The 26,532-nt window shown below is 35.9% G+C and overlaps 2 protein-coding genes across 2 annotated transcripts in view; one reads left to right on the forward strand and one right to left on the reverse strand.

The window, feature by feature from the left end:
• The window catches only part of LOC132028128 (ubiquitin-like-conjugating enzyme ATG3), a 1,365-nt gene extending 472 nt beyond the window's left edge, over nucleotides 1-893 (reverse strand). The window contains 1 exon segment of the mRNA XM_059416756.1: nucleotides 133-893. Within this exon segment, the coding sequence (XP_059272739.1) occupies nucleotides 133-851 (719 nt within the window). The 5' untranslated portion in view covers nucleotides 852-893.
• Nucleotides 1-20,512, forward strand: part of BDP1 (B double prime 1, subunit of RNA polymerase III transcription initiation factor IIIB) — a 95,674-nt gene extending 75,162 nt beyond the window's left edge. Inside the window, 9 exon segments of the mRNA XM_059418029.1 lie at nucleotides 4,792-4,942; nucleotides 5,179-5,356; nucleotides 7,723-7,786; nucleotides 8,144-8,330; nucleotides 9,365-9,572; nucleotides 12,927-12,966; nucleotides 13,566-13,833; nucleotides 14,328-14,574; nucleotides 17,822-20,512. Of these exon segments, the coding sequence (XP_059274012.1) occupies nucleotides 4,792-4,942; nucleotides 5,179-5,356; nucleotides 7,723-7,786; nucleotides 8,144-8,330; nucleotides 9,365-9,572; nucleotides 12,927-12,966; nucleotides 13,566-13,833; nucleotides 14,328-14,574; nucleotides 17,822-17,953 (1,475 nt within the window). The 3' untranslated portion in view covers nucleotides 17,954-20,512.
• Nucleotides 20,513-26,532: the final 6,020 nt, after the last annotated feature.

Consider the following 26,532-nt stretch of genomic DNA (forward strand, 5'->3'; position numbering starts at 1 on the left):
GAGAGGAAGGGAAGCAGGCTCCCCGCTGAGCAGAGAGCCCGATGTGGGGCTCAATCCCAGGACCCTGAGACCATGACCCGAGCTGAAGGCAGAGGCTTTAACCCACTGAGCCACCCAGGCGCCCCTCTTCACTTATCTTGACTGATGTCTTCATACATGTGTTCAACTGTTAAAGGCTGCCTTTGCTCATCATAGCTGAACAACCATAATTGTGGTGTCTGGTAGTATTTATCATAGGTGATATAAAGGTCATAAGTTCTTGTTTGCAAAATAGCATCTTCACTTCCAGCATCAGTTTTAGTTTTACAAGCTTCTCCTGTTTCTCTTGTGTTTAGGGTAGCCTCATCTGTTTCCAACAATCCACTTTCTTCATGTTCTTCCATATCTGCAGGTTCTCCTTCATCATCTTCTTCCTCCTCCTCGCATATTGCTGCGCAGTCTTGATGTTTTATTCTGTCCTTGCTTTCCAATGTAATCTCCTTAACTGCTTCAGTTATTCCTGCAATACCTGTGTTATGATAAGTATCTACCCATCCCCCATCACCATATTCATCTTCAATGATAGCTTCCAATTCATCTGAATATTCCATCTGTTTGCACTGGTTGTAGCATCGCACATTTTTGGTAACCAACAATTGTTTGCCTGTTGGTAGGTATGCCTTCACTTTCAATTCTTCCCCTGTAGCCCATTGCCATGTTGGATAGTGGTGGACTAAGTGATCTCCATCCGCTACAAACTCTTCTGGGGTGATAACACCTGTTTCCTTAAACTTTGATTCCTTGAAGACTGGGGTCAGGTACTCAGCTACTTCCAGTGCCTTTCCCTTCACTGTGTTAATCACATTCTGCATCCTGGGGCCAGAGAAGTGGCCAGCCCTGCGACAGGTCAGGAAGGGCAGCCAGGGAAGGGACCAGGAGTCAGAAAAAAGCCCTGCTGCCACCAGTGCGCATCGGCACTGGCACCCGAGGGGACGGGACAAGACAGGATGTGATGGGACGGACCGGATGAGGGGCTATTTTTAAGTAATCTCTGTACCCAATGTGGGGCTTGAATTTATAACCGTGAGATCAAGAGTCACATGTTCTACTGAATGAGCCAGCCAGGCGGCCCAATATTGTGTCTTTCATCAACATTTTGTGAGGATTTTGCTTTCTCTTTATCCTCTCAGACACTTGTTATTATATAGTCTACTCAGTTTGAAGTATCTCCTGGTTTTGATTTGAATTTCTTTTATGACCATTGATACTGAATATCTTTTTATGTGCTTATTTTTATATTTTCTTTAGAGACACGTGTTCACATCTGTGCTCATTTTTTTTTTTTTTTTTTAATTTAACACGGGGCTTATGACCCTGAGATCAAGACGTGAGCTGAGATCAAGAGTTGGATGCTTAACCAACTGAGCCACCCAGGTGCTCTAAATTTGTGCTCATTTTTGTATTGGGAAACTTGTTTTATTACTGAGTTCTTTATATTGTAGCACTCTGTTTTTATTTATGTATTTTTATTTTTTAGAAGATTTTATTTATTTATTTGACAGAGATCACAAGTAGGTGGAGAGGCAGGCAGAGAGAGAGGGGAAGGCTCCCTGCTGAGCAGAGAGCCTGATGCGGGGCTCGAGTACAGGATCCTGGGATCATGACTTGAGCCAAAGGCAGAGGCTTTAACCACATTGAGCCACCCAGATGCCCCGAGTTTTTAAAGATTTTATTTATTTATTTGAGAGAGAGAGAATGAACAGGGGGAAGGAGCAGAGGCAGAGGGAGAAGCAGACTCCCTGCCAAGCAGGGAGCCTGATATAGGGCTCGATCCCAGGACTCTGAGATCATGACTTGAGCCAAAGGCAGACACATAATGGACTAAACCACCCAGGTCCCCCAGTAGCACTCTGTTTTTTAAAGATTAGTATATTGAAAAAAATCTTTCTATATGATTACCTAGTGTTCTCTTCCTTTTTTTTTTTAATGGCCTCATTAGATTGTGGTGTACATGTTGAATCCTACTCCTACTTCCTTTTCTACCTTCCCTCCCTGCCAAGGGCCCATCTGCTTCACATGCTAGTAAGAGCAGGAAAACAGTGTATATAGTAGGCTGTCTAGATTGTCTTAAGCCCTGTAGGTAGAAGATCTGGATAGTTAGCATCATCTTTGCCCTGTTTTGGGGTTCCTGATTTCTGGGATTTCCTTTCAGCCAGCAATGCTTAATGATTCAGTTAGTTAATTCTGTTACTTACTTTGAGTTCAGAAGTACCCAAAAGATAATTCAGTGTGTAGGCTGAAGTTACCTTTTTTATTTTTATTAAAAATTTGTTTTGATTTGAGTGTGGTTGACACATAGTATTTTATATATATATATTTTTTTTTTTTAAAAAAAGATTTTATTTATTTATCAGAGAGAGAGAAGGGGAGAGAGCGAGCACAGGCAGACAGAATGGCAGACAGAGGCAGAGGGAGAAGCAGGCTCCCTGCTGAGCAAGGAGCCCGATGTGGGACTCGATCCCAGGATGCTGGGATCATGACCTGAGCTGAAGGCAGCTGCTTAACCAACTGAGCCACCCAGGCGTCCCCACACAGTATTATATTAGTTTCAGGTGTGCAACATAGTGATTCAAGAAGTTTGTTCATTGTGCCGTGCTCACCACAAGTAGAGCTACCATTTCTCACTATATGATGCTATTCTAGTACCATTGACTATTCCTTATGCTGTGCCTTTTATTCCCGTGATTTATTCATTCCATAACTGGAACCATGTATCTCCCATTTTGTCTGTCTTCTTATTTTGTCTGTCCTCCTATTTTGTCTGTCTTCCTACTCCCTCCGCTATGGAAACCATTAGTTTGTTCTCTGTATTTATAGATCGATTATTCTCTTCATTTGTATATTTGCTTTCTTATGATTCCATATATGAGGGAAATCATATGGTATTTGTCTCTCTCAGTTTGACTTAGCTCACTTACCATAATACCTTCTTGGTCCATCCAGTTCACAAACAGCCCAATTACAACTTTTTTAATGGCTTTTTAATATCCCATTGTGTATACATACACATTTTCCTTATCCATTCATGTACCGATGGGCACTTAGGTTTCTTCCATATCTTGGCTCTTGTAAATAATGCTGCAGTAAATTTTGGGGTGGTACATATATCCTTGGAATCTTGGTCTTTTCATTTTCTTTGTGTAAATACTTAGTACTAGAATTTATCATACGTATTTTTTTTTTTTTTAAGATTTTATTTATTTATTTGACAGCGAGAGATCACAAGTAGGCAGAGAGGCAGGCAGAGAGAGAGGAAGGGAAGCAGACTCCGTGCTGAGCAGAGAGCCCTCCGGGCTCCATCCCAGGACCCTGGGATCATGACCTGAGCCGAAGGCAGCGGCTTAACCCACTGAGCCACCCAGGCGCCCTATCATACGTATTTTTATTTGTGATTTTTGGAAAAACATCCTTACTGTTTTCCACAGTGGCTACACCAATTTACATTCCCACCATTAGTGCACAAGTGTTCCTTTTTCTCTATATCCTCATTAACACTTGTTATTTCTTGGGTTTTTGTTTTTGTTTTTGTATTTAGCCATTCTGGTTGTGATATCTTGTAGCTTGGATTTGCATTTCCCTGAGTTAGTTAGTTAGTTATTAGTTATGTTGAGCATCTTTTCATGTCTGTTACCCATCTGTATATCTTCTTTGGAAGACCCCTTTTTTTGTTTTTGTTGTTGTTGTTTGTTTGTTTTTAAATAGGTTCCATGTCCAGCATGGAGCTCAGTACAGGGCTTGAACTCATGACTCTGAGATCAAGACCTGAGATCAGGAGTCAGACATTTAACTAACTGAGCCACCCAGGAGCCCCATCTGTGGCAATTTTTTAATTAGATTGTTTTGTTTTTTGGTGTTGAGTTGTATAAGTTCTGTATATATTTTGGATACAAACCCCTTATCAGATGTATCATTTGCAAATATTTTCTCTGAATTGGTAGGTTGCCTTTTCATTTTGTGGATGGTTTCCTTCGCTGTCAGTCCCAATAGTTTATTTTTGCTTCTGTTTCCCTTGCTTCTGGAGACATATCTAGAAAAATGTTGCTACAGCTGATGTCAGAGAAATTATTGCCCGTGTTTTTTTTCTAGGATTTTTATGGTTTGGTCTCATGTTTAGCTCTCTAATCCATTTTGAGTTTATATTTCGTTTATGGAGTTAGAAAGTGGTCCAATTTCAGTCTTTGGTAGCTGTCTAGTTTTCCAAGCACCATTTATTGAAGAGACACGTCTTTTACACATTGTATATTCTTCAGAGTTTTTTTGTGGTCCCATACAAATTTTAGTATTATTTGGTGTAGTTTTGTGATAAATGCTGTTGGTATTTTGATAGCGATTTGAAGGTAACTCTTTTATGTAGAAGTCATTTTCTTCTTCTTTGTGACATTGCTTTTAGAATAGCTCCCTCCCTAACAACTTTGCCCAAGGTGGAACTAGCCAGACCTCATGTGTACCCACTTCTAAAATTCTTTTATATGTGGGTTTGTAATTACACTGCTGTCACCATGGAGTGGACATAAAATTGCTATGGCAGCCATGAGTGAAATATGTATAGTGTAGGATTCGTTAATCATCTGCCTCAAAAATCGCATTGGCCAAGACCACTCTTACTGCTGCATGTAAGTTTGATTTTTGGATTAAGAGAAATTTGGAAGAGCCACTATATAGTGATCAGTCTTTAAAGAGAGAACATATTTCTAACTAATATGGAGGTTTTAGCTGTTTTGGACTATATCTTAAGTGTATTTTTTGTTTAAGAAACTGAGAAAAATATTTCTGAAGCAACGGAATTACAAGATGAAAACTTTGGATCATTTAGAACAGCAGAGAGTAAGGAGCAGTGCAAATTGGCTTGTGAACATGGTATTGAAGAGACTGCTATTTCTCAAGAAGCAAATCTAACTGAAAGGTAAAAAGAGAAATTCTGGGATTTAGTTTAAATTCTGTTTCAACTATAGTCATTAGCTATAGCTATAACTGATTGGAAAAGGAGGGTTCTGTTGCATTAAATATATTTTAGAACTTGAACACCATTAAATCTTTGACTCACAGCTCTAGACATTACTCTGTAATTGTCCACTTGGTTTCAGTACAGAACTTTAATACATACTCTGAAATTCAAATATGTACTAATCTCTTTTTCAGAAATGATGATCAGGAAGAGGAATCTCAAAAGGTTCAGATATCATCAGTTGCTCCAGTTTCCTTTGAGACAAGGCCCCATATACTTGGTTCAGATGTGGTTCTCCCTGAGAGTTCTGTTGAAGAGCCCCAAGGGAAGGACTCTAATGGAGACAATGTGCTTGCTCTTCATATGTCAGAGGTAAAAGAAGATAAAATAAAACATGGGGTGGCAGGGTGTTTATTCCCCATTAAAAAAAAATAAGGTATAATTTACATACAATAGACTTCACCTTCTTAAGTGTGTACGTGTACAAGTTGTGACAAACATATATAGTCATGTAAACAACATATGAGCATTTCCATCATCCCCCAGATTCCCCAGGGCCCTTTTTTACACCCCCCCCACCCCTTAGCACCCTGGCTACTTGGTGATCCCTTATCTGTTTTCTTTCCTTAGTTTTGCCTTTGCAAGAATGTATTGTGATAGAATTTTTTATTGAGTGTGTTTTTAGTCTTTTGAGCACAGATAAAACAGCCAATACGTAGCTTTGCTGTGAAAGTTTTGAAAAAGGGTTTTGTACAGAGTATTTACCTCTTGCTTGTGGGCCACTGAATCTGAGAACTACTTTCACGTTGCAGGTATTTTTTTGAGGTGTTATTACTACATGTTTGGTATCGTGTAAGATACTGGAGGGACAGAGTTGTGAGAAATCATTGAGGATAAGAATGGTTAAACTCTGGTAGGTGCTGTGAAAGCAAGTTGCACAAGACACTAAAGGGGTGGTCCTCAACCCAGTCTTCGGAAATAGGGTTTAGACATTTGCTTTCTGTTGCTGTTGTTAAAATTCCTCAGGTTATTCTGATGTGTAGCCAGGACTGAAAAAGCCCTTGATCTAGAAGAACAGATATGAATTAGCCAGTTGAAGGGAGAAGAACGTGTGTTAAGAATAAGTATGAAACAGCATTTCATGTTCAGGGATAAGTAGTTATGAGTAGGATATAAATGAAGTAGTTAAAGATGAGTGAGGTAGGCAACCTGGGAGCGGATCATAAAAGGGGTTTTTATGACTTGCAAGGATTTGGAGTATATCCAAATGTATGGGACTTTCCCTAGCCCCCAACTTGTTTTACTTTTTATTTTGAAATAATTTCAAACTCATTGAAGAGTTGTAAAGATCTTAAATAGAATTCTCATATAACTTTTACTTAGATTAATTAATTAATAACATTTTGCTTATTTGCTTTTTCTGTCATGCTCTCCATCTCTGTAGATAGATACTTTCAAGAAACTGAACCATTTGAGAGCAGACAGGAGCCTTCATTCATGCATATTCCAGCTTTTATTCGATACCATCAAGGATGTTTTTAATAGAGAAATGATGATACTGTTGTCACAGTCAGTATTACCATATTATCTAATACTGATACTAAAATTATATGTAATACATAGTTTCAACCAGGGCTCTCATACTGCGTTTAGTTGTCATTCTCTTTACTCTCTTTTCATCTGGACCCTGCACTCTTCCCTCTTTCGTGAGCTTGACATTGCAAGCTAATTCATAATCTGGATTTTTGTGCTTTGTTCCTCATTTTAGATACAGATTGAACAGTGTTTGGCACAATTACTACTTAGGTGTTGTTGTGTTCTTCCTTTTGTATCCCCTCAGCAGGCATGTGCTGTCAGCTTGTTTCATTGTTGGAGATGTGGACTAATTACTTGGGTAGCATGGTGTCTGCTAGATTTCTACATTAAACAGCATCTTCTGTACATTGTGTTAGTATTTTCAGACTCAGCCACCTTCTCCCCAGTAGTTTTAGTATCCATTGGTGATGCTTGCCTGAATCGATTACTGACGTTGGTTACAAAATGAGAGTTTGAAAATTTTAAGCAGTAAAGAATTACAATAAGAATTGCATTTTAGAGAATACAGTGTTGGCAGTTTTCTGGAGAACAGATTGGAAGGAGCTGTGCTGGTGGCGAGGAGACAGGCAGTTTGCTTCCATTCAGATAGGACAAGAGCTGCTGTAATGGGGATAGAGGGAAGGTTGAGGGGTTTGAGTCTCCCTTTCCTGTTACTTTAAAAATAATTTTATAAAAAAAATAATTTTATAAAATTCATGTATTTAACAATTTAGTCTGAATTCATTTGTGCATATATATTTATTTAAATAATCAAAAGTTATTTGTATAACTGAAAGTTTCAGAACATTTGAAAAATTGTTTATGGTTAAAAAGTTGAGTTTTGAAGCAGTAACTCTTATATCCAATTGTCTGGAAAACTTTTTAAAACTAGAATTAGGGGTGCCTTGGTGGCTCAGTTGTATGCCTTGGGCTTAGGTCATGATCCCAGGGAACAAGCCCTGGTCATGATCCCTGGGAACAAGCCCTGCATTGGGCTCCCTGCTCAGCGAGAAACCTGTTTCTCTCTCCCACTACCCCTGCTTTTGTTGCCTTTCTCATTGTCTGTCTCTCTCTGTCAAATGAATAAAATCTTAATAAATAAATAAATAAATGAAAATTTGGTTAACTTCATTCTTGTATTTTAACTTTTTAAATTTTTTTAGGGTACACTAACTAGTATGCCAGAAGTCCAACAAGAGAATGTAATCAGTTCTCAAGACTTAACAGGTATGATAATCTTCTTCGATAAAGTATCACCAAACCTAATAGTATAGCTTTTATCCCCCTACCCCATTTGACTAGGGAAAAACAAAATAGTTTTTTAGTCTATGACAGTCTTAAATTAAAAACAAATGAAAAACTTGAAGTATTTTGTGTATAAGTTTTGTTATTCCAAATTAAAAATCTTCTCTATAGTGAACTGTCTTTTTATCCTTTATGAAATTACTTTTTATTTTTGTGGGTATAATTTGCTTTTTATTCATGGGATAAGTTATAGTGAGACTTTTTAAGACATGTAATAAATTAATAAATTAATGATTTTCATAGTTCAGCTTTTCATGATTAACTTTCAAACTTTGATAGTGAATCTAGTTGCTAATGTACATCAAGATGGTGAGGATGAACAAGCATTCATTTTAACTCTGGTGGAAATCCCAACCAATGCTGTAGAAGAATTTAGTGATACCAGTGCACAGTTAATGCCAAACCCTTTACTGCCAGCACCCATATTGATCAAATCCGTGAATACAGAAGAAAGGAGTGACATGAGGTAATGAATAAGCTAAACTATTTATTTTTTACTTTTTATTTAAATTCCAGTTACTTATCATACAGTGCAGTGTTAGTTTCTGGTGTACAATATGGTGATTCAACACTTCCATACATCACCTGGGAACTGAACTCTTTTTGCCAGGAGGAAAGGTGCTTTATGAGTTGAATAGTATTAACTGAGTAAATTGTTCACCAGCATTATTTATAATTGTCTCAAAGCTCTTATTTAATAGTTATGTGTTAAGTTAGAGAAGAAATTGTTGATTTTATGCCTGATAAAGCTGCCATTTAAATGTATAATACTTTTGTGTGAAACTTATTTGGTATCCTAAGCGTTTTGAAAGCTAAAAAAATTTAGCTGTTCAGATTGTAAAATGTTGTCTATCAAAGATGTGTGGTTACTTTGTAAGCTTATATATTTTAAATTCTGAAATAAATACACATTCACAGAAATTGCAAGAAGGATAACGTTTCTGTGTGTGTATGTGTATTTTTTTTTCAAGTAGGCTTCCATGCCCAGTGTGGAGCTCAACATGGGGTTGGAACTCACAACCCTGAGATCAAGACCTGAGCTGAGATCCAGAGTCAGACACTTAACCAACTGAGCCACCTAGGCGCCCCATTTCTATATATTTTAATACTGCTTTTTAAATTCCTTACTAGAGAATTGTTGTATTTTAACAGTCACTGGTTAAGATGCTTAGTTCTCTGTCAAGTAGCATTAGATGTTAGCCTTTTATATAAGTAAAAGGCATTTTAGATTAAAATTTTAACTTTATAGATAAGGAAAACACTATTTTTATACCTTGGATTTAATTTAGTATTATGGATTTAAGTTGTGAGTTTTTGAGTATGAATGGATCTCAGAACTAACATTTTTATGTTTTATATATATATATATATATAATATATATTATATATATATTAGTTACTTGGAAGTTTTTTGGCAGTTTTCACTGGAATATTTCAGCCTTTTACCTCATTAAGTAGCTTCTAATTTGCTAATTTCATATGTATGCATTTTCTATACAGTGTGAGTTTTCCAGTAACTTCAGTTGGTCAGAATACCATCTGTTTATCTGATCCTGGAAAAGATGATTCTGAAAAGCTTCCTCCTGCTAATTTGGATCTTATATCTAGGAAGAGATTTCACTGTATGCTTGATGAAAGTGACCAGGTTCCTCCTCCCAAAAAAAGTTTGCTCACTTCAGGAGATGATTGTCAAAATTATACTTCCGAGGTAAGATAGAATCATCAAGCAAGTAAGATGGCCATATTACAACAGATCCATTTCTGTTTCTTTCTTTAGACTCTTTATATAAAGATAGTGCTAATACTTTTCACCATTAACAATCCAGCTAAAACTGGTTTTGGATTCTCATTTTCAGCTGTTCTAGATGAAAATTGATGGACATTAGTCAGGAAGCCCATTCATAGTTCTTTGTAAATGGCTTAAAAAAAATAAGCCAAAATTGTCCTACAGATCTGGATCCCGGCTGTACCCTTTAACAGTTTTGGGACCCGAGTTAGGATTTTTTATTTCTGTGAATGAGTTTCCCGTTGTGTAAAATAGTAATAGTAGTATCATCATCAGTATTACCATAACGCATAAAGCTATCCATTGCTTTTAGGAAGAGAACCAGAACCTTAAAGGCCCTCTATTAGTCTGGCCCATTTCTGTCTCTGATCTCACTGTGTGCCTCACTCTGTTACTATATTGGCCATCTTTCAGTTTCTAGAAAGCACCATCTTTCTTCACATCCCAGGGCATTTCTTTTATTACCTTTTTATGAAACATTTTCTTGCCAAACATAGAAACTTCTTTAGCTCAGTCATCACTGTCTTTGGGAAGCCTGAAGATACTATGTGGATTTGATCACCAGCCACTATGTTAAAGGTTTCTTAGCACCCACTTGTTTATGTTTCCAATACTCATGATAATTTATCTCAACTGTGTAGCTACACTGTGGAAGAGTTAATTTATTTATTTTTGGGAAAGTTGATATAGAATCTCTTTTCTCAAAGGGATAGTTGAAGACCAGTAGTCCTTAGGTGAGGGCAGACAACAGAGGCAGTGGATTCTATTTCTTCTTCTTTTTTTTTTTTTTGGCAGTGGATTCTTGTATATCTTATGGGTGGAAGATGGTATCACAGAATTTTTTTTTTATTAACATATAATGTATTATTTGCCCCAGGGGTACAGGTCTATGAATCATCAGGCTTACACATTTCACAGCATTCACCATAGCACATACCCTCCCCAATGTCCATAACCCAACCACCCTGAATGGTTTTAATTTCTCTTATGACAAGTAAGGTTGAATATCTTTCATATACTTAGAAGCCTTTTGTATTCCTTTCTCTGTGAAATGACTTTGTATTCTTTAGCCATTTTTGTGGTTGTGTTGTTGATCTTTTTCCTAGAGATTTGGAGGAACTCTGTGTTGTTTATGTCTTTGAGGGAGTTGCATATATTTTCCCCTACTTTTTGTCTTTTGACTCTACTTTTTGTGTGTGTTCTTTTTTTCTTGCAGACCTCTTTTTGGTTGATTTTTTGGGTATGGGGTAAGATTTTATTTTTAAATAATCTCTACACCCAATGCAGGGCTTAAATGTACAGCTCCAAGATCAGGAGTCACATGCTCTATACACTGAGCCAGCCAGGTGCCCCAGTTTTTTTTAATACGAAAATTTTTAAGACTTTAAAAACGTAAGGAAGTATAATGTATCCCTGTGTATCAGTCACCCAGTTTCATTAGTTCATTAGCATTCCTTTCAAACATTGTGGTTTTTAAAAAAATTTTTTACTTATTTATTATAAGATTTTACTTATTTGACAGAGAAAGGAAGAGCATCACGCAAGCAGGGGGAGTTGCAGTTGAGGCATAGTGAGAAACAGGCTCCCCACTGAGCAGGGAGCCCAGTGTGGGGCTCAGTCCTAGGACTCTGGGATCATGACCTGAGCCAAAGGCACATATTTAACTGACTGAGCCAGCCAGACCCCTCTTTGATCTTATTTGTGATTTTTATTTTTTAAACTTAAAACATTCTGACAATAAAAAAATGCTTATAAAATGTTGAAGTTATAATTGTAAATTTTAGAATGCACACATACTGCAGTCACAGAGACATGTAGACATTTTTTTATGTAATCCATTTATCAGTCTTTTTATGTATGGCTTCTGGGGATTGTGTTACACATTGAAAGTCTACCTTGAGATTTAGTATAAATTCTTAGAGTTAACATTGATGATTTGTTTAGAATTTATTTTGGTGTTAGAAGAGTGTTTTCCAGGTGCCTACTTAGTTGTACCAGCACCATTTGTTGAATAATTCATTTTTTCTCCACTGACTTAAAATTCCACTTACTGGGTATGAAGTCCCATATGTATTTGAGTGTACTCCCTGAATTTTCTTCTACTTTGAGATCCACCTGTTTGTTCTAGAGCAACAGTGTCCCACTGTTTTAAATTACTGTAGTTTTTAAATGCTTTGCTATCTTAAATGGAAAGTTTCTCTCTCCCCTGCACATTATTTTATTTTTTTCAAGTTTTTCCTAGCTGGGTATATGTCCTAAAGTTGATGTTAATTTTAGAATTTACTTGTTTAGAGCTTAAAAAAAAAAAAAAAAAGAAACTATTGATACTTAAATTAGGATCATAGGACCAGTTAACATAGGGAAAGTTGGTGTCAGAATTTTTGTTACGTTGGATTTTTTTTTTTTAATTCAAAAACATAGTATGTCTTTCCACTTGTTTAATTACTCTTTTATGTCTCAGTGGTATTTTTAGTTCTTCATTTAAATTCTGGTCCGTTTCTTATTAGATCATCCCCTAAGAATTTTATCTTTTTTGTTGTCATTATCATTGACAACAAAACGTTAGAGAACTTACTGAATTTCCCTTACCACCTACAGTAATTTTTCACTTGATTCTGTTGGGTTTTCTCATTCTTCTCATACACTTCGTATACACTTAATTTCTTTCTCTTTTCTATATAGGCTAACAAAACTCAAAAAATATCAGAAAACAGTCCTGATAGTAGACATCTTTTTCTTATTCCTGATTTAAATGAGAATATTTCCAGTGTTTATGAATGGGATGCTGGTTTTGAATTGCAGTAATTACAGTTTATGGTGTTAAGAAAATGTCTTTTTTTAAAGTATGAATAATATTGGATACTTTCCCCGTAAACATACAGATGGGGGTATTATTTTTCTTCTCAGTTCAGTTGATTTATACTAAATTTCACATACTCAAACATCTTTGCATTCCTGAGACAAACTCTGCTTGATTATGTTGTGTTAGTCTTTTGATATGTTGCTGAATTATGTTTGTACTATTATATTTGATATTTTTGTACTGGTTATAATCAGAATTTGAATTAATATTAACACTGGTTTATTAAAAGCATTGGAAAACTTCTCTTTTACTGTGCTCTGGAATAGATTTAGTAACAGTAGCAATGTCTTTTTCATAAATGTTGGTAGCATTTCCATAAGATTTCTGGGAGATACATGCTTACTTCATTTAAAAAAAAAAAAAGAACGACGTTTTACTTGATAAATTTTTTTTTCTTAATTTTCTTAAAACAGGTGTGTTCAAAGGAAATGATAAATGCTTCTGAGGAAACAGGTGAGTGAAATAAATTTTAATATGATTACAATTGGCTATTTTTAATGCATCTGTTAAAATTTGGAATTGAAGAAGAGATCTTGCTCACTTTCTCTAAGAATCTTGCTTTGATTCTTATGTTTTTCTCCCCAGCTGAGATCTTGGATTTGGCACTTTCATAGCCATACAAAGCTGCTTTAATCCTGTAATTAATAGAAAACTATGTGGCTACAGGATGTCCTATAAAAGCTGAACAGTTATATTTTAGGAATTAGAAAGCTGAGCATAAAAGAGTTTTTATAGTTTCTTTGGTTTACTACCCAGGGATTAGCAGGTACTAACTCTTATTTTGTTAGTTGAAGATAGATTTATGGAGAAAGATTTTCTAGGTCAAAATATGTTGGTAGGACTATTTTGTATCTGAATGAAAAAATTCTAACCATACTTTTTTTTTTCATACTTTTTTTTTTAAACCAGCTACAAAGTTCTTAATAGTCCAGATGACTTACACATTAATTTATAATTTAGTTTATTCTTATTAGAGTAAGTTAATGGTATGTTGTATATACAGATTTCAATATGTGTTCTCTGTGTTTATCATTTGTCTTCATATTTTGAAGGAGAGTCTTACAAGGAACAAGGTATCTTCCCTACCTCAGGAGGCACACATACAACTCCAGAACCTCAGAAAGAGCAACTTGAACCAACTTTTCAGAGTATAGAATCTGGGTCTCTTGATAAAATAACAGATACACATATAGAAAAAAGTACATCTCAGTTACCGCAGGATGAGAGGATTGTGTCTGCTAAGGAGGAGGGAATTTGTGCTGCTTCGAAGTCTGAACAAATGAAAAACATTGCATCATCTTCAAAAACCCCATTATCCAGGTACTACGAGATGCTCTTTAACAGAAATTCTCTCCATTTCTCTTTCTCAAAGGGTAAATGTAACCTGTATGCAACAGATATGATATATATGTAAAGACTAAGTTCACTACTAAGGATGCTGTTTTATAAACATATCTCTCTATCAGTAATGTAAAGGGAAGGAGTTTTATCAAAGGAAGTTCGGTAGTCAACATTTTGTAGGACTCTTCAGATAAGTATGGAATTGTAGGAATTTGTTACATTCCATATAACAGGAGCTTAACTTTAAATGCTGAAACTAACTTTTTAGGTAGAAAATCTGCATTGGCACCCGATGGTATGATGGTATACCAGCTACTGGTATATAATGATCAAAATAATAAAGATATTTAGTAGATATGCTGATACCACTAATGTGGTATCGCATGTGCCATTTTCGTATTCATGGAAAGAAGTTGGTATTAGGAATTTCTCTTCTTGCATATTCTTGAATATCTTTACATTTGCGTTTCTAGACCTGGCAGAAGACCCCTGGGATTTTTGTCTTTAATATGTTCAAAGAATAGTTTGGAGTCTGATGAACCTACTCAGGTTTATAATAAGAAACGTCTAAAACCTCTTATACCTGTATCAAGAAAGAATCTGAAAAGATCAAATCCACTCACTGAAAGCCAGAAAAAAATCCAAGAGTCCTCTGATCAGCCTCCATCTCCAAGTGTTGTTGATACTCAATCTGAGAATACTGGCAGTTCAGCAACTCAGGTATGTGATAACTGTTATATTTTATTGTTTGTATAGAATGGGTTAGAGAGGTGCCTGGGTGGCTCAGTGGGTTAAAACCTCTGCTTGGATCATGATTCCTGGGTCCTGGGATTGAGTCCCGCATCAGGCTCTCTGCTCATCGGGGAGCCTGCTTCCTCCTCTCTCTCTCTCTGCCTGCCTCTCTGCCTACTTGTAATCTCTGTCTGTCAAATAAACAAATAAAATCTTAAAAAAAAAAAAAAAAAAAGAATGGGTTAGAAATCAGACTCAACTAGGAAAAACATGGCAATTGCTATTTTCATTTGGATATTAGAAATTGTTTCAGAGCATCTCTTGTCTGTCTTCTCCCCATCATACCTCACTATAAGAAAGGAAGATAAGGTATTAAACTAAGAAGTTACAACTCCTTTAGTACAGAGGCATTTAAGCCAGCTGTACATGGACCCTTTAATTGTCATTCCTTTAATGCAGAGAACTTTTTGATCTGTGGAAGCAAAACAAAATGTTGCTGGTGTTTTATTTGTTTTGGGGGAAATGTCCTGAAATCCATAAGAATTCAAGGAATAGTAAAATTAGAATTTATTTGCATGTTTCATTTCTCTTCATGCTATTGATGTTCATATGGCAAGTCCTGGGATGGAAACATATATGAATTTACATCAGAAACTTTGGAAGAGTATTGGGATTGGTTACTTAGGATTTCAACACAGAAAAGGCTGGTGACCTATTAGATAGCATGAGTCTCAAAAGGAGTACTTTTGCAAAGACTGTCTTTAAAATTTTTAAAAATACTTCATATTTCCTAGAATTATTTTCTGGAACCAGTATGTTATGAATCTTTATTGTAGCCAAATGACTGTGGAGAACAGTTGTTAAAATTATCAGCAGTGTAACTGTGCCAGTGAAGGTCCTAGTCTTGCCAGCTTTAGATATTACCTCTTGAAAATAAATTTTTTTCTCATTTAATATGACAGTAGAGGGTAGAAATGTAATTTAATCTGTTTAATTAGCATTTCTTTTGTTATTAGTGAAGCATGCTCCCTGCTGAACAGAGAGAGAAGCAGGCAGAGAGAGAGGAGGAAGCAGGCTCCCTGCTTAGCAGAGAGCCCAGTGTGGGGCTCCATCACAGGACCCTAGGATCATGACCTGAGCCAAAGGCAGAGGCCTCAACCCACTGAGCCACCCAGGCGCCCCATTCCCCCATTATTTTTAATGACTAGATCATGTCCCACTGTTTTGATGTACCATAGAGTAATAGTGGTCTCACACTGGTAGTCATTTAGGTTATTCCTAATGGATTTGCTGCTTCAAATAATAGGGTAATAGCTAACTTATAAATGAGTGATTTTACACATTTATCTACAGGTTGAATTCCTAGAAATAGAATTGTTGGGGGGCACCTGGGTGGCTCAGTGGTTTGGGCTGCTGCCTTCGGCTCAGGTCATGATCTCAGGGTCCTGGGATCGAGCCCCGCATTGGGCTCTCTGCTCCGCAGGAAGCATGCTTCCCTCTCTCTCTCTCTCTCTCTCTGCCTGCCTCTCTGCCTACTTGTGATCTCTGTCTGTCAAATAAATAAATAAAATCTTAAAAAAAAAAAAAGAAATAGAATTGTTGGATCAAAAGGGGGTTATTCTTTTGATAGAGATTGCTTGAGTGTCTTCCATACGGAACGTATTAGTTTCCGTTTTTAGCAGCAGTGTAGGAGACTAGGTTCTTTTTCCTCACACTAGATGTCATCATTTTTTTCACTTTTGGAATTCTTTGTAGATTTAATGAGCATATGAGTGAGGTTGAGCACTTCTTCATGTATTTGAATCATTTATGCTTTCTCTGTGAACCATCTAATCATGTTTGATTTTTTAAAAAAGATTTTATTTATTTATTTATTTAATTGACACAGAGAGAGAGTGAGCACAAGCAGGGGGAGCAGCTGAGGGAGAGGGAGAAGCAGGCTCCCCACTGAGCAGGGAGCCCGATTGAGGGACTCAATCCCAGGACTCTGGGATCATGATGCACTGAAGGCAGACGCTTAACCGACTAAGCCATCCAAGCACTCCATGTTTGGTTTTTAAAAAAAATTGCATCATTAGTATTTTTCATGTTGATTTGTAGAAGATCTTCCATTAACGAAAACCCTTTGGGATAAAGGTTATATGTGTATATTTGTTAATTTTTAAAAACCTATATGTCATTTGTTTTTTGATTTTGTGTACAGTAGTTTTTGCCATGTGGACATTTAAAAAATTTTTACATAGGTGAATTTATCAATCTTTTCTTTTATGACTTCTGCATTTCGAGTCATTTAAAAAGATAACTCCCTCTCCCCCAATCCAGGATTATTAAAAATTGTTTTCCCATGATATTTTAGAGTAGATTGTTTTTTAAGATTTTATTTATTTATTTGAGGGAGCATGAGCAGGAGGTGGCGGGGGTGGGGGAGTGGGGGGAGGAGGCTGCGCAGCAGGGGGCTGACTTGGGGCTCAGTCTCAGGATCCTGAGATCATGGCCTGAGCTAAAGGCAGATGTTTAACACACTAACCCACCCAAGCGTCCCTAGAATAGATGTTTTAAAAAATATTTTCACATTTAAATCATTTGATTTATCTTGAATTTATTTTGGTTTGACTTCTTTTTTTCCTAATATGGTTATATAGTTGTCCAAAATCATTTATTAAATAATCCAACTTTTCTCATACTAAATTTGCAGTATGTGTTGGGGATATTTCTAGTCTTTTTGTTGATATATAAGTCTGTTCAATGACAATACGATGTCTTAATTTTTTGTAAGTTCGTAAGTATGCTAACTTTTGATAGGATTGCTTTAATTTGTAGTTGCCTTGGAATACTATTCTATTTTGTGGATCTGTATTCTTATGCAGGTTATCAAAATGTTTCATTATAGATTTGATGTTATGCTTTTCTGTATTAACTTTTTTCATGGAAATTACGGTAAAATAATGGATCGTATGTACACTGTAATTAATCATACCCACTGTTGTGTTTGTTGAGTCCAATTTTATTATTTTAACTACTTCAAAGGTTATCTTACTCATAAAATTCTTACTATGTTTAGTATTATTTCCCTAATAAAACAGCACAGAAACGAAACTTTTGGGTCAAAGAGTATGAACATATTTAAAGCTCTTAATATTTATTACTATATTGCTTTTCAAAGAGATGGCAATTTGGATGACCACTACCAATATATAAATGTTATATTGCATACTTATTTTTATTATCTTTTTAGGCTTCTTGTGATCGTCCCTTACCAAAAGAAGAATGTAAAAGTAGCCAAAACCGGGTACCTGAGGAGGAGCCAACCACAGTCTCAGAATATTTCTTCGGTGATATCTTTATCGAAGTAGATGAAACAGAATAAAAGTCTTTTTTTTTTTTTAATTTTTTTAAGTCTAGGATTTCCAGAGTCAAATATCAACTAAGCAGTATTTAGAAAAAAGCATCACTGGCTTTTTTTCTTTAGATTGATTTTGAATATTTAAGAGCTTGATTTGAAGCTTTTATAATCAGTGGAAAACATAGCTGAGGTTCCTTTCATTCTGATTGATTCAGCATTTTGGAAATACAAAGCAATTAAGACTGCTTCTGAGACAGAAATAGCTTCTCTTGTTCACGTTTTGACTCTTACTGTGCTGAACACACGTGGACATTTTGGAGTGCTGTGGGTAAACTCTCTGTATAAATCACAGTGCCGACTTATTTGGAGGTAGATTGTATTTAGCATTTAGTGAACTTATTTTGTAAAGGCTTTTTTCTGTTTTTTTTTTTTTATTTGTTTGTTTGTTTTTGTGTTTTATTTGTTTTGCTGAAGGCCTTTACAGTTGCCTCTGAGTATATGAAAGCATCTTGTGAAATCTCCACTTTAGTATGGTAAATCTTAAAAACTTTTCTATTATCAGCTATTTGACTGGAAAATATGTATTTTTCTAATTCATGTTGATGTAACATTAGTCCTAATTGAACAAGTAGTATTTAAACTTATTTATAAAAATGAAACATCAAAAAGTTTATTTATTTTTAAATTTTTTATTTAAAGGAATATTGAGTTTTAATTATTTTCACCACTCAGATTATGGGTAAAGACAACATTGACAAATTTGTGTTTGTCCCTTTTCCCTTTAATTTTTAAAGATATTTATAGTTATATCACTAAAAGTATTTGGATAGTATATATGTTTTGAATACATTTTTTTCTCATAGTTTAGTATATTGAATTTGTACTGTGAAGTTTTTGTTTTTCTTATTTTTTTGGATAATCTCAGGATTTGTATGGGGAAAAAACCCTTAATTTATGAGGGAGATTTGCCTACAAAATTCAGTCCCTTTTACACACACACACACACACACACTCACATACATTCCTTTTTTTAAAAACTAATTTCTTGATAGCTTTTTCCCCCCATTAAATTTTGCTTAAGGGGCTCTTAGGCCTTTAAGCACAGAACATAATTGTGATATTAAAACAGAAAATAAGATAATAAGACTTTATTTAGTCAGTGATTATCATCAGTATTAATTTAAGGGTTGTTTTTGATTTTGAAATTTTGCTTTTTATACATGTAATTCCATTATCTACCCAAGCAAATCTTCGGTGGTTCAAATCAAATTTCTCAAAAACAAATTTGTTCTTTTACTTGAAAAGCCTCAGAGCAGGAGTTAGAAACATTTTCTGCAAAACATTTTTGCAAAATATTCGGTGGCAGCTGTTTCAGTGTGAAAACAGCCACAGACAATACTGAAGGGATTGACATGGCTGTAATGGGCTTTTCATTTGACCCCTATATTAGATAGTAATTTTCTTACCTTAAGGTGCTGACATTTTATCTTTGACATATCTCTCATTGAAGTTATTAGTTGTGCATCACAATTAAAACTGTGATGATTGCATTACAAAATGATCAGTATTTCAACTGGGAAGATATTTTAATGTCTAGATAATTGTGTTGTATATTGAAAAAAATAGTGGCGAATTTTCAACTTCATTAGTAAAATAGGATGTGGTTCAGCAAATGTAACAGTAATCCTAAAATTGCTATTAGAGCATTTCTTATTCATTGCTTTCTAGTGAAATTTATAATTTAACTTTTGTGTCATCAAGGGGGATCTATAAATCTGAGTGGAAATTCTCAGTAGGTATGCATTAATTTATTTCATGTGATTAATATGTCACAAAAATCATGGTTGTCAATCACATAGCTATTTTAATGCCCTGTTTTTATAAAATTTTTAAAGTCTCATATTTTGAAACAGTTTCTTTCATTTAATCTTAGTTTGGATGTTAGGTTGTCACAGTTAAACTATTATTCTATCCCTTGTGTAATATTTATTTTTTAACTTTGTTAACATCTGTCTCTTGTTCATCTATAATGAATTCATTTTATGGAAGGTGTAACTTCTTACTATATAAAAAAATAATTTTATCTTTGGGTATTCATTGTGTAAGAGAATCAAGTCAGCCAAGATAAATTGTCCTACTATAATATCCTTCAAACTTATCTGGGAAAATAAGAAACTTAATCATTGTATTTACCTTACAAGGTGGGAAGAATTAGTCACACCCTTTGTTTATATTCTTGTAAAGATGATGTTGTGAAGAATTATTTTGTAAATCTGAAAGGAGGTATGAATAATGGTCTTTATTTTCTTGACTTTTCCTCCTGAATACTTATATTTTAGCAAGTGGTCAACATGATGATTTTAAAAGCCTAACTGTTGGTAAATGATTGAGGCACAGTTAAAAATATGAGTATCTGCTGCTTACCACCATGTTATTCAAATTAGAAGTGACCATATATACTCTCTTGCTTGAAGGAGTTTTTGACAAAAAAGCAATACCTGTCATTTGTAAATTTTCTTGTTCTAAAGAAAGCAGTTATGTTCTATAGATATAAATTATGTAAATAAAAGTTATTTTATACTACTTCTATTGTTTTTTCTTTTCACATGACTTTTTTTTTAAAGGATGTCTTTTTTTTTTTTTTAATATTTTATTTATTTGACAGAGAGAGATCACAAGTAGGCAGAGAGACAGGCAGAGAGAGAGGGGGAAGCAAGCTCCCCGCTGAGCAGAGAGCCCAATATGGGGCTTGATCCCAGGACCCTGAGATCATGACCTGAGCCGAAAGCAGAGGCTCAACCCACTGAGACACCCAGGCATCCCTCTTTTCACATGACTTAAAGATATTGTTTAACCAAAACTTGTCAGTTTTTCACCTACAGCATATACTTTCTTACATCCATAAAAATGTAAGTGGAATAATTAATCTTTTGTCTTATAAGTATGCTGTGAAGGATATTTTTTTGATCTTTTAAGATTAAAGTATAGACTTCTCCCTTCCTCCCATTTAGGACATGTGAAGAGTTGCTTTCTTGTTTATTTATTCCTTATATAATGAATTTTTAGGTATCAGAACTCAGTTTCTTTTACTGTTTTTTCTTCCCACTTTGTTTTCTTTGTAGAGAAACTTTTGTCCTGGCCATAATATAATCCTGGACATATAATCTAAAGCCCAGGATGGAATTTTTATCTTGAATTTACTCATACTATCAAAGAGCTTTATATATGAGCTGCCTATATTTTTTGGTCTGGTTGTGTGTAGAGACATTATGTGAAATCGAATAAAAGCCTAAAGAAATTGATATTTTTACTGTAATGGTGTTAGAGAGTTTTAAATAGTTATATCATCCAATATCCTACCTATGAGAATCCTATTTAGGATAATTTCTCTTTGGCTTCAGTACCAGGAATAATTGGGCTTCTGTTCGACTGGTTTGATTTTGTTGTTGTTGTTTTGTTTTTGTATATGTGCTGTGTGAACCCTTGTATTATTTTCTTTTTCAATGCAAAGCTAAATTTGGGGTCAGTAATTCACACAAGTTTTGTACTAAACTCATTCTGACCCTTTTTACCCTCATCCCCCCCCACCACCGCAGATTTTTAAAACTTTCACTTTTTTAAAACAACAGGCTACCATTTATTATGCTAGACATGGTACTAACCTTTTAGTATGCATTATATCATATTTTAAATATTTATACATGGCTGAAAAAGTCAAGTAGTGCTACATTTCAAACAAGCTGTGTCTTCTGCTATTGTTATTGTTATTTATAGAATTTACAATGTTAGACATTGATAACTGACATTCCGTCTTGGTACTTAAGAATTTTAGCTTTCTTTGGGCACCTGGGTGATTCACTCAGTTAAGCATCTGCCTTCAGCTCAGGTCATGATCCCAGAGTCCTGGAACTGAGTCCTCCATTGGGCTTCCTGTTCAGCAAGGAACCTGGTTCTCCCTCTCCCTCTGCCTGCTGTTCCCCCACTTTGTGTTCTTTCTCTCTCTTTGTCAAGTAAATTAAATAAAATCTTTTTTTTTTTTTTAAGATTTTATTTATTTATTTGACAGACAGAGATTACAAGTAGACAGAGAAGCAGGCAGAGAGAGGGGAAGGGAAGCAGGCCCCCTGCTGAGCAGAGAGCCTGATGTGGGACTCGATCCCAGGACCTTGAGATCATGACCTGAGCCGAAGGCAGCGGCTTAACCCACTGAGCCACCCAGGCGCCCCAATTAAATAAAATCTTAAATAGCTTTCTTAAAACTCCCCTCCTTGCTTCCCTCTTGTTAATCTTCCCTTATGTTAATCATAAGGTTTAGTCCATATTTAGTATTGTTACTGTATTAATTGTAATTATTCAGTGCTGTATCTCTTTATGTACTAAGGTGACATGGTACAAGCTTTTGTTTTTCTTGGAGTTAATAATTGCTGCACTTTTTTCATTTGCTTTGGGTTTTGTTTTTGAACCTGTGACTTAACTTTCCACACTCTCCAGCAAATGTTTAAAATGCCTCTGCATATAATTTTCCACATGGTCAAACTATAAGGTAAACTGTTTTCTTCTTTTCTTTTTTTTTTCCTGGAACACTTTCTGGAGCTCATTCTTCCTACTTTAAAGTGGACCAGGGACTTTACAGATATCTGTGTGCAGTACAGCTGTCGTCATGAGACTTCCCTTGTCTATTACTCTGTGAATTTCCTACCTCTCTTTCTTGGTTTAGATTCTGTTTCTTGAGCCCATGCCATTGCCTTTCTTGATTGTTTTGGCATATCTTCCACTGTTTACTGCAAGAATACATGGCTGATAGCATTGTTTAAAACTTCATGTGTCTGAAATTTCTTTATTCTACTCTCAGTTGGGCTATGAATAGAATTTCCTGAATAATTTGAAAATAATTTTTACATCATTTTGAAGGCATGCTCCATTGTCTTCCAGTTTTCAGTGTTTAAAAGTTTGGTGCCCTTCTGATTCTCTATCCTTTGGATGTGGCTTACCTACTTACAGTTTTTTGACCTGGTATTCTGCACAATAATGAACTTTGGTATAAGCCCGCCCTCCTTTCCTGCCCCTGCATTCATGTTGCTGGACACTTAATGGACCTTTTTAATAGGGAACATCATCTACTTCCCTTTTGGGAAATGTTTTTGTATTATTGTTTTGATAATTTTGTTCCTTCCGATTTCATTGTTCTCATATCTGCAACTTCTATTAATCATTTTATTTTTTTTACCACTTTTATTGGTTCCCTAAGTTACCTTTTCTCTACTGCTTTCCATTTCTTTGTTCCTCCCTCCTTCTCTTTCTTTTCTTCACTTTTGTTGTTTTGTTCTTGTTTTGGGAAGAGGGAGATTGTCTCAATTTTGACTTGGGGAGAAAAACTGAAGCATCTATTTCTTTTTAGAAGCGACTTTTGTTAGTCACAAGATTGGCAGAGGGAAGGCCTAGATAATTTTAATGCTTCTAACAAATTGATAGAATCAAATCACAGAATGTGAGTCATCATGTAAAACCATCATCCTTTGATTTGGTTCCTAATTTTGAGTCAACACTGTTTTCTTCAGTTAATGTTTTTAAGGCATAGTATGCATTTAATAAAATAAATAGATCTTATATATTCAGTTTGAGGACTGACAATACATACGCCTCTGTAACAACCCCACAAAACTTTTCCATCACCCTAGGAAGGGTACTTTTTTTAAAAAGATTTTAAGTAATTTCTACATGCAACATGGGGCTCAAACTCACAACCCAAGGATCAAAAGTTGCATGCTTTCCTGACTGAAACACAAAGGTACCCCAGTACTTGGTGTTCTTTGATACCATTATATATGGTTTTTAAAATGTTCATTTTCTAATTGTTTTTTTTTTTTTTTTTTTTTTAAAGATTTTTATTTATTTGTTAGAGAGAGAGATACAGAGCGCAAGCACAGGCAGACAGAGTGGCAGGCTAGAGGCAGAGGGAGAAGCAGGCTCCCTGCCAAGCAAGGAGCCCGATGTGGGACTCGATCCCAGGACGCTGGGATCATGACCTGAGCCGAAGGCAGCCGCTTAACCAACTGAGCCACCCAGGCGTCCCATCATTTTCTAATTGTTTATTGCTGAAATAGGCAACTGCTTTTGTATTACAATTAAAATTTTAATAACGGCATTTTCCATAACATCCATTCATAGTCTAGTCTTTTGTTTGTTTGTTTGTTTTAAGACTTTTATTTCTTTGAGAGAGCATGAGCAGGGCAAAGGGTAGACAGATAGGGAGAAGCAGACTCCCCACTGAGCAGGGAGCCCGATGTGGGGCTCGATACCAGCACCCTGGGATCATGACCTGAGCTGAAGGCAGACACTTAATGACTGAGCCACCCAGGCACCCCTTGTTACTTGTTTTTATCTTCCACTGCAAGCACTTAGATTTCAGCTTCCTTTTTTTCTTCTAAATTTATTATTTCTATTTTTGCCTACTGTCTATCATATATTTTCTGCCTTTTTTTTTTTTTAGAGAGATGGGGTGCACATGCTAGGGGAGGGGTGCAGAGAGAGAAGGAGGGCAAATCCCAAGCATGTTCCACACCCAGGGCAGAGCATGATGTGGAGCTTAATTTTACCATCCTGAGGTAATAAGGGTGGTAACCTGAGCTAAAATCAAGAGTCTGTCGGTGGCTTAACTAACTGAGCCATCCAGATGCCCCATTTCTCCTACTGGAATTGAAGGTGGGACATGAATTCTTTTTTGTGGCCTTGGGATCATTTATGACAGAAACAAGTAAAAACATCTTTATTTCCACCACGAAAGTTGAAATATTGTATTCCCTAAAGTAAAAAGTAAACTGAACATTAGGAACAATGTGCACCAACAAACTGGATAACTCAATGAAACAAATTCCTACCACACAAAACCTACCAAGACTTAATCTCAAAGAAACAGAAAACTTGTACTGATCTATAGTGAGAGGACTGAATCAGTAATTTAAAAAAAACCCAGAACTAAAACAAAACAAAATCCTCCAGACAAAGAAAAGCCCTGGACTTTATGGCTTCACTGGTAAATTCTACCAAACATTTAAAGAACTAATACCAATTTTCCTCAAACTTTTACAAAAAGTTGGTAACACTTCCTGACCCATTCTGAGGCCATCATAATCCTGATACCAAAGATACAACAACCTTATAGACCAATATTCCTTATGCATATTGGTGCAAAAATCCTCAATAAAATACTGGTGAAATGAATTAGGCGGCATATTAAATGCTGAATGATCACTGAAATATGCTACATTAACAAGAAAGAAAAAGGCACACATGATTGTCTCAGTTAATGCAGAAAAAGCATTTCACAAAATTCAACACTCTTTCATGATAAAAACAACCAACTAGGAATAGAAGAAAACTACCTTAACATCATAAAGGCCACACATGAAAAATGCTCAGCAAACACCATACTTGGTGATGAAAGACTGAAAGCATTTCCTTCGAAGATCAGAAACAAGGCAAGAATGCTCACTCTTGTCACCGCTATTCAACATAGTCCTGGAAGTCCTAGCCAGGGCAATTAGGAAAGAATGAGAAATAAAAGGCACTCAAACCGAAGGAAAGAAGTAAAACGATCACTTTGCAGATGATGGATATGTAGAAAACTCTAAAGACACCCCCCCCCCCGCAAAAAAAAATAACCTGTTAGAACTAATAAATGAATTCAACAAACTAGCAGGATACAAAGTCAACACTAAAAAATCAGTTAGTTGCACTTTTACACAGTAATAACGAACAGTTGAAAAGGAAACTACAAAGACAATTCCATTTACAATAGTATTAAAAAGAATAAAATACAAAAAGAATAAAATAGGAATTAACCAAGGAGGTGAAAGACTTGTACGATGAAAACTACGAAACACTGCTAAAAGAAAGGAGACACACATACATGGGAACACATCCCATGTCCATGGATTGTAAAACTTAATACTGTTACAATGTCAATACTATACAAGGATGAGCAACAGATTCAATACAATCCCTATCAAAACCCTAGTGACTTTTTTTTTTTTTTGGCATTAATAGAAAAACCCATACGAAAAATACGGAATCTCAAGAAACTGGCCCCCAATAGCCAAAACCAAAACCAAAACGAAACGGAAAAAACACCTGAAAAAGAAGACAAAGCTGGAAGACTCACGAAGCTGTAAAACCCAGCGCCAGAAAAGCCATGGACAATAGGAGACACTGAAGTATTTGTTGAATGAATAAATACTTATCTCCTCTAAAGAGTTTTGTTTCTTAGGACAGCTTAATGCCGGTTCAGTTTCCAGATCTCACATAAGGATAGGACTTTTCAAGCTTCAGTCCCTTTCTATCAAGAGGTGAAGTAGAAAGCAGCACGTACAAAACGAACCGAAGCGGATTGCAGAAAAAGCAAACCTTACCCGAGGCAGCTCAGCCCCGAGAAAGGACGGGGCGGCAACCCAGGTAGCTCCGCCTCCGGACCACGGAACTCCCGAGCTCGCGTTGCGACTCGCGGGGCGGTGCCTCTACCCTTATTGGCTATCTTCAGGGGGCGAGGTGCGCAGCGACGACCTATTACGGCCGGCGTGCGCAGACACGTGCTACGGCTGGCCTGA

The sequence above is a fragment of the Mustela nigripes genome, chromosome 12, assembly GCF_022355385.1.
Source record: "Mustela nigripes isolate SB6536 chromosome 12, MUSNIG.SB6536, whole genome shotgun sequence".
NCBI lineage: Eukaryota > Metazoa > Chordata > Mammalia > Carnivora > Mustelidae > Mustela > Mustela nigripes.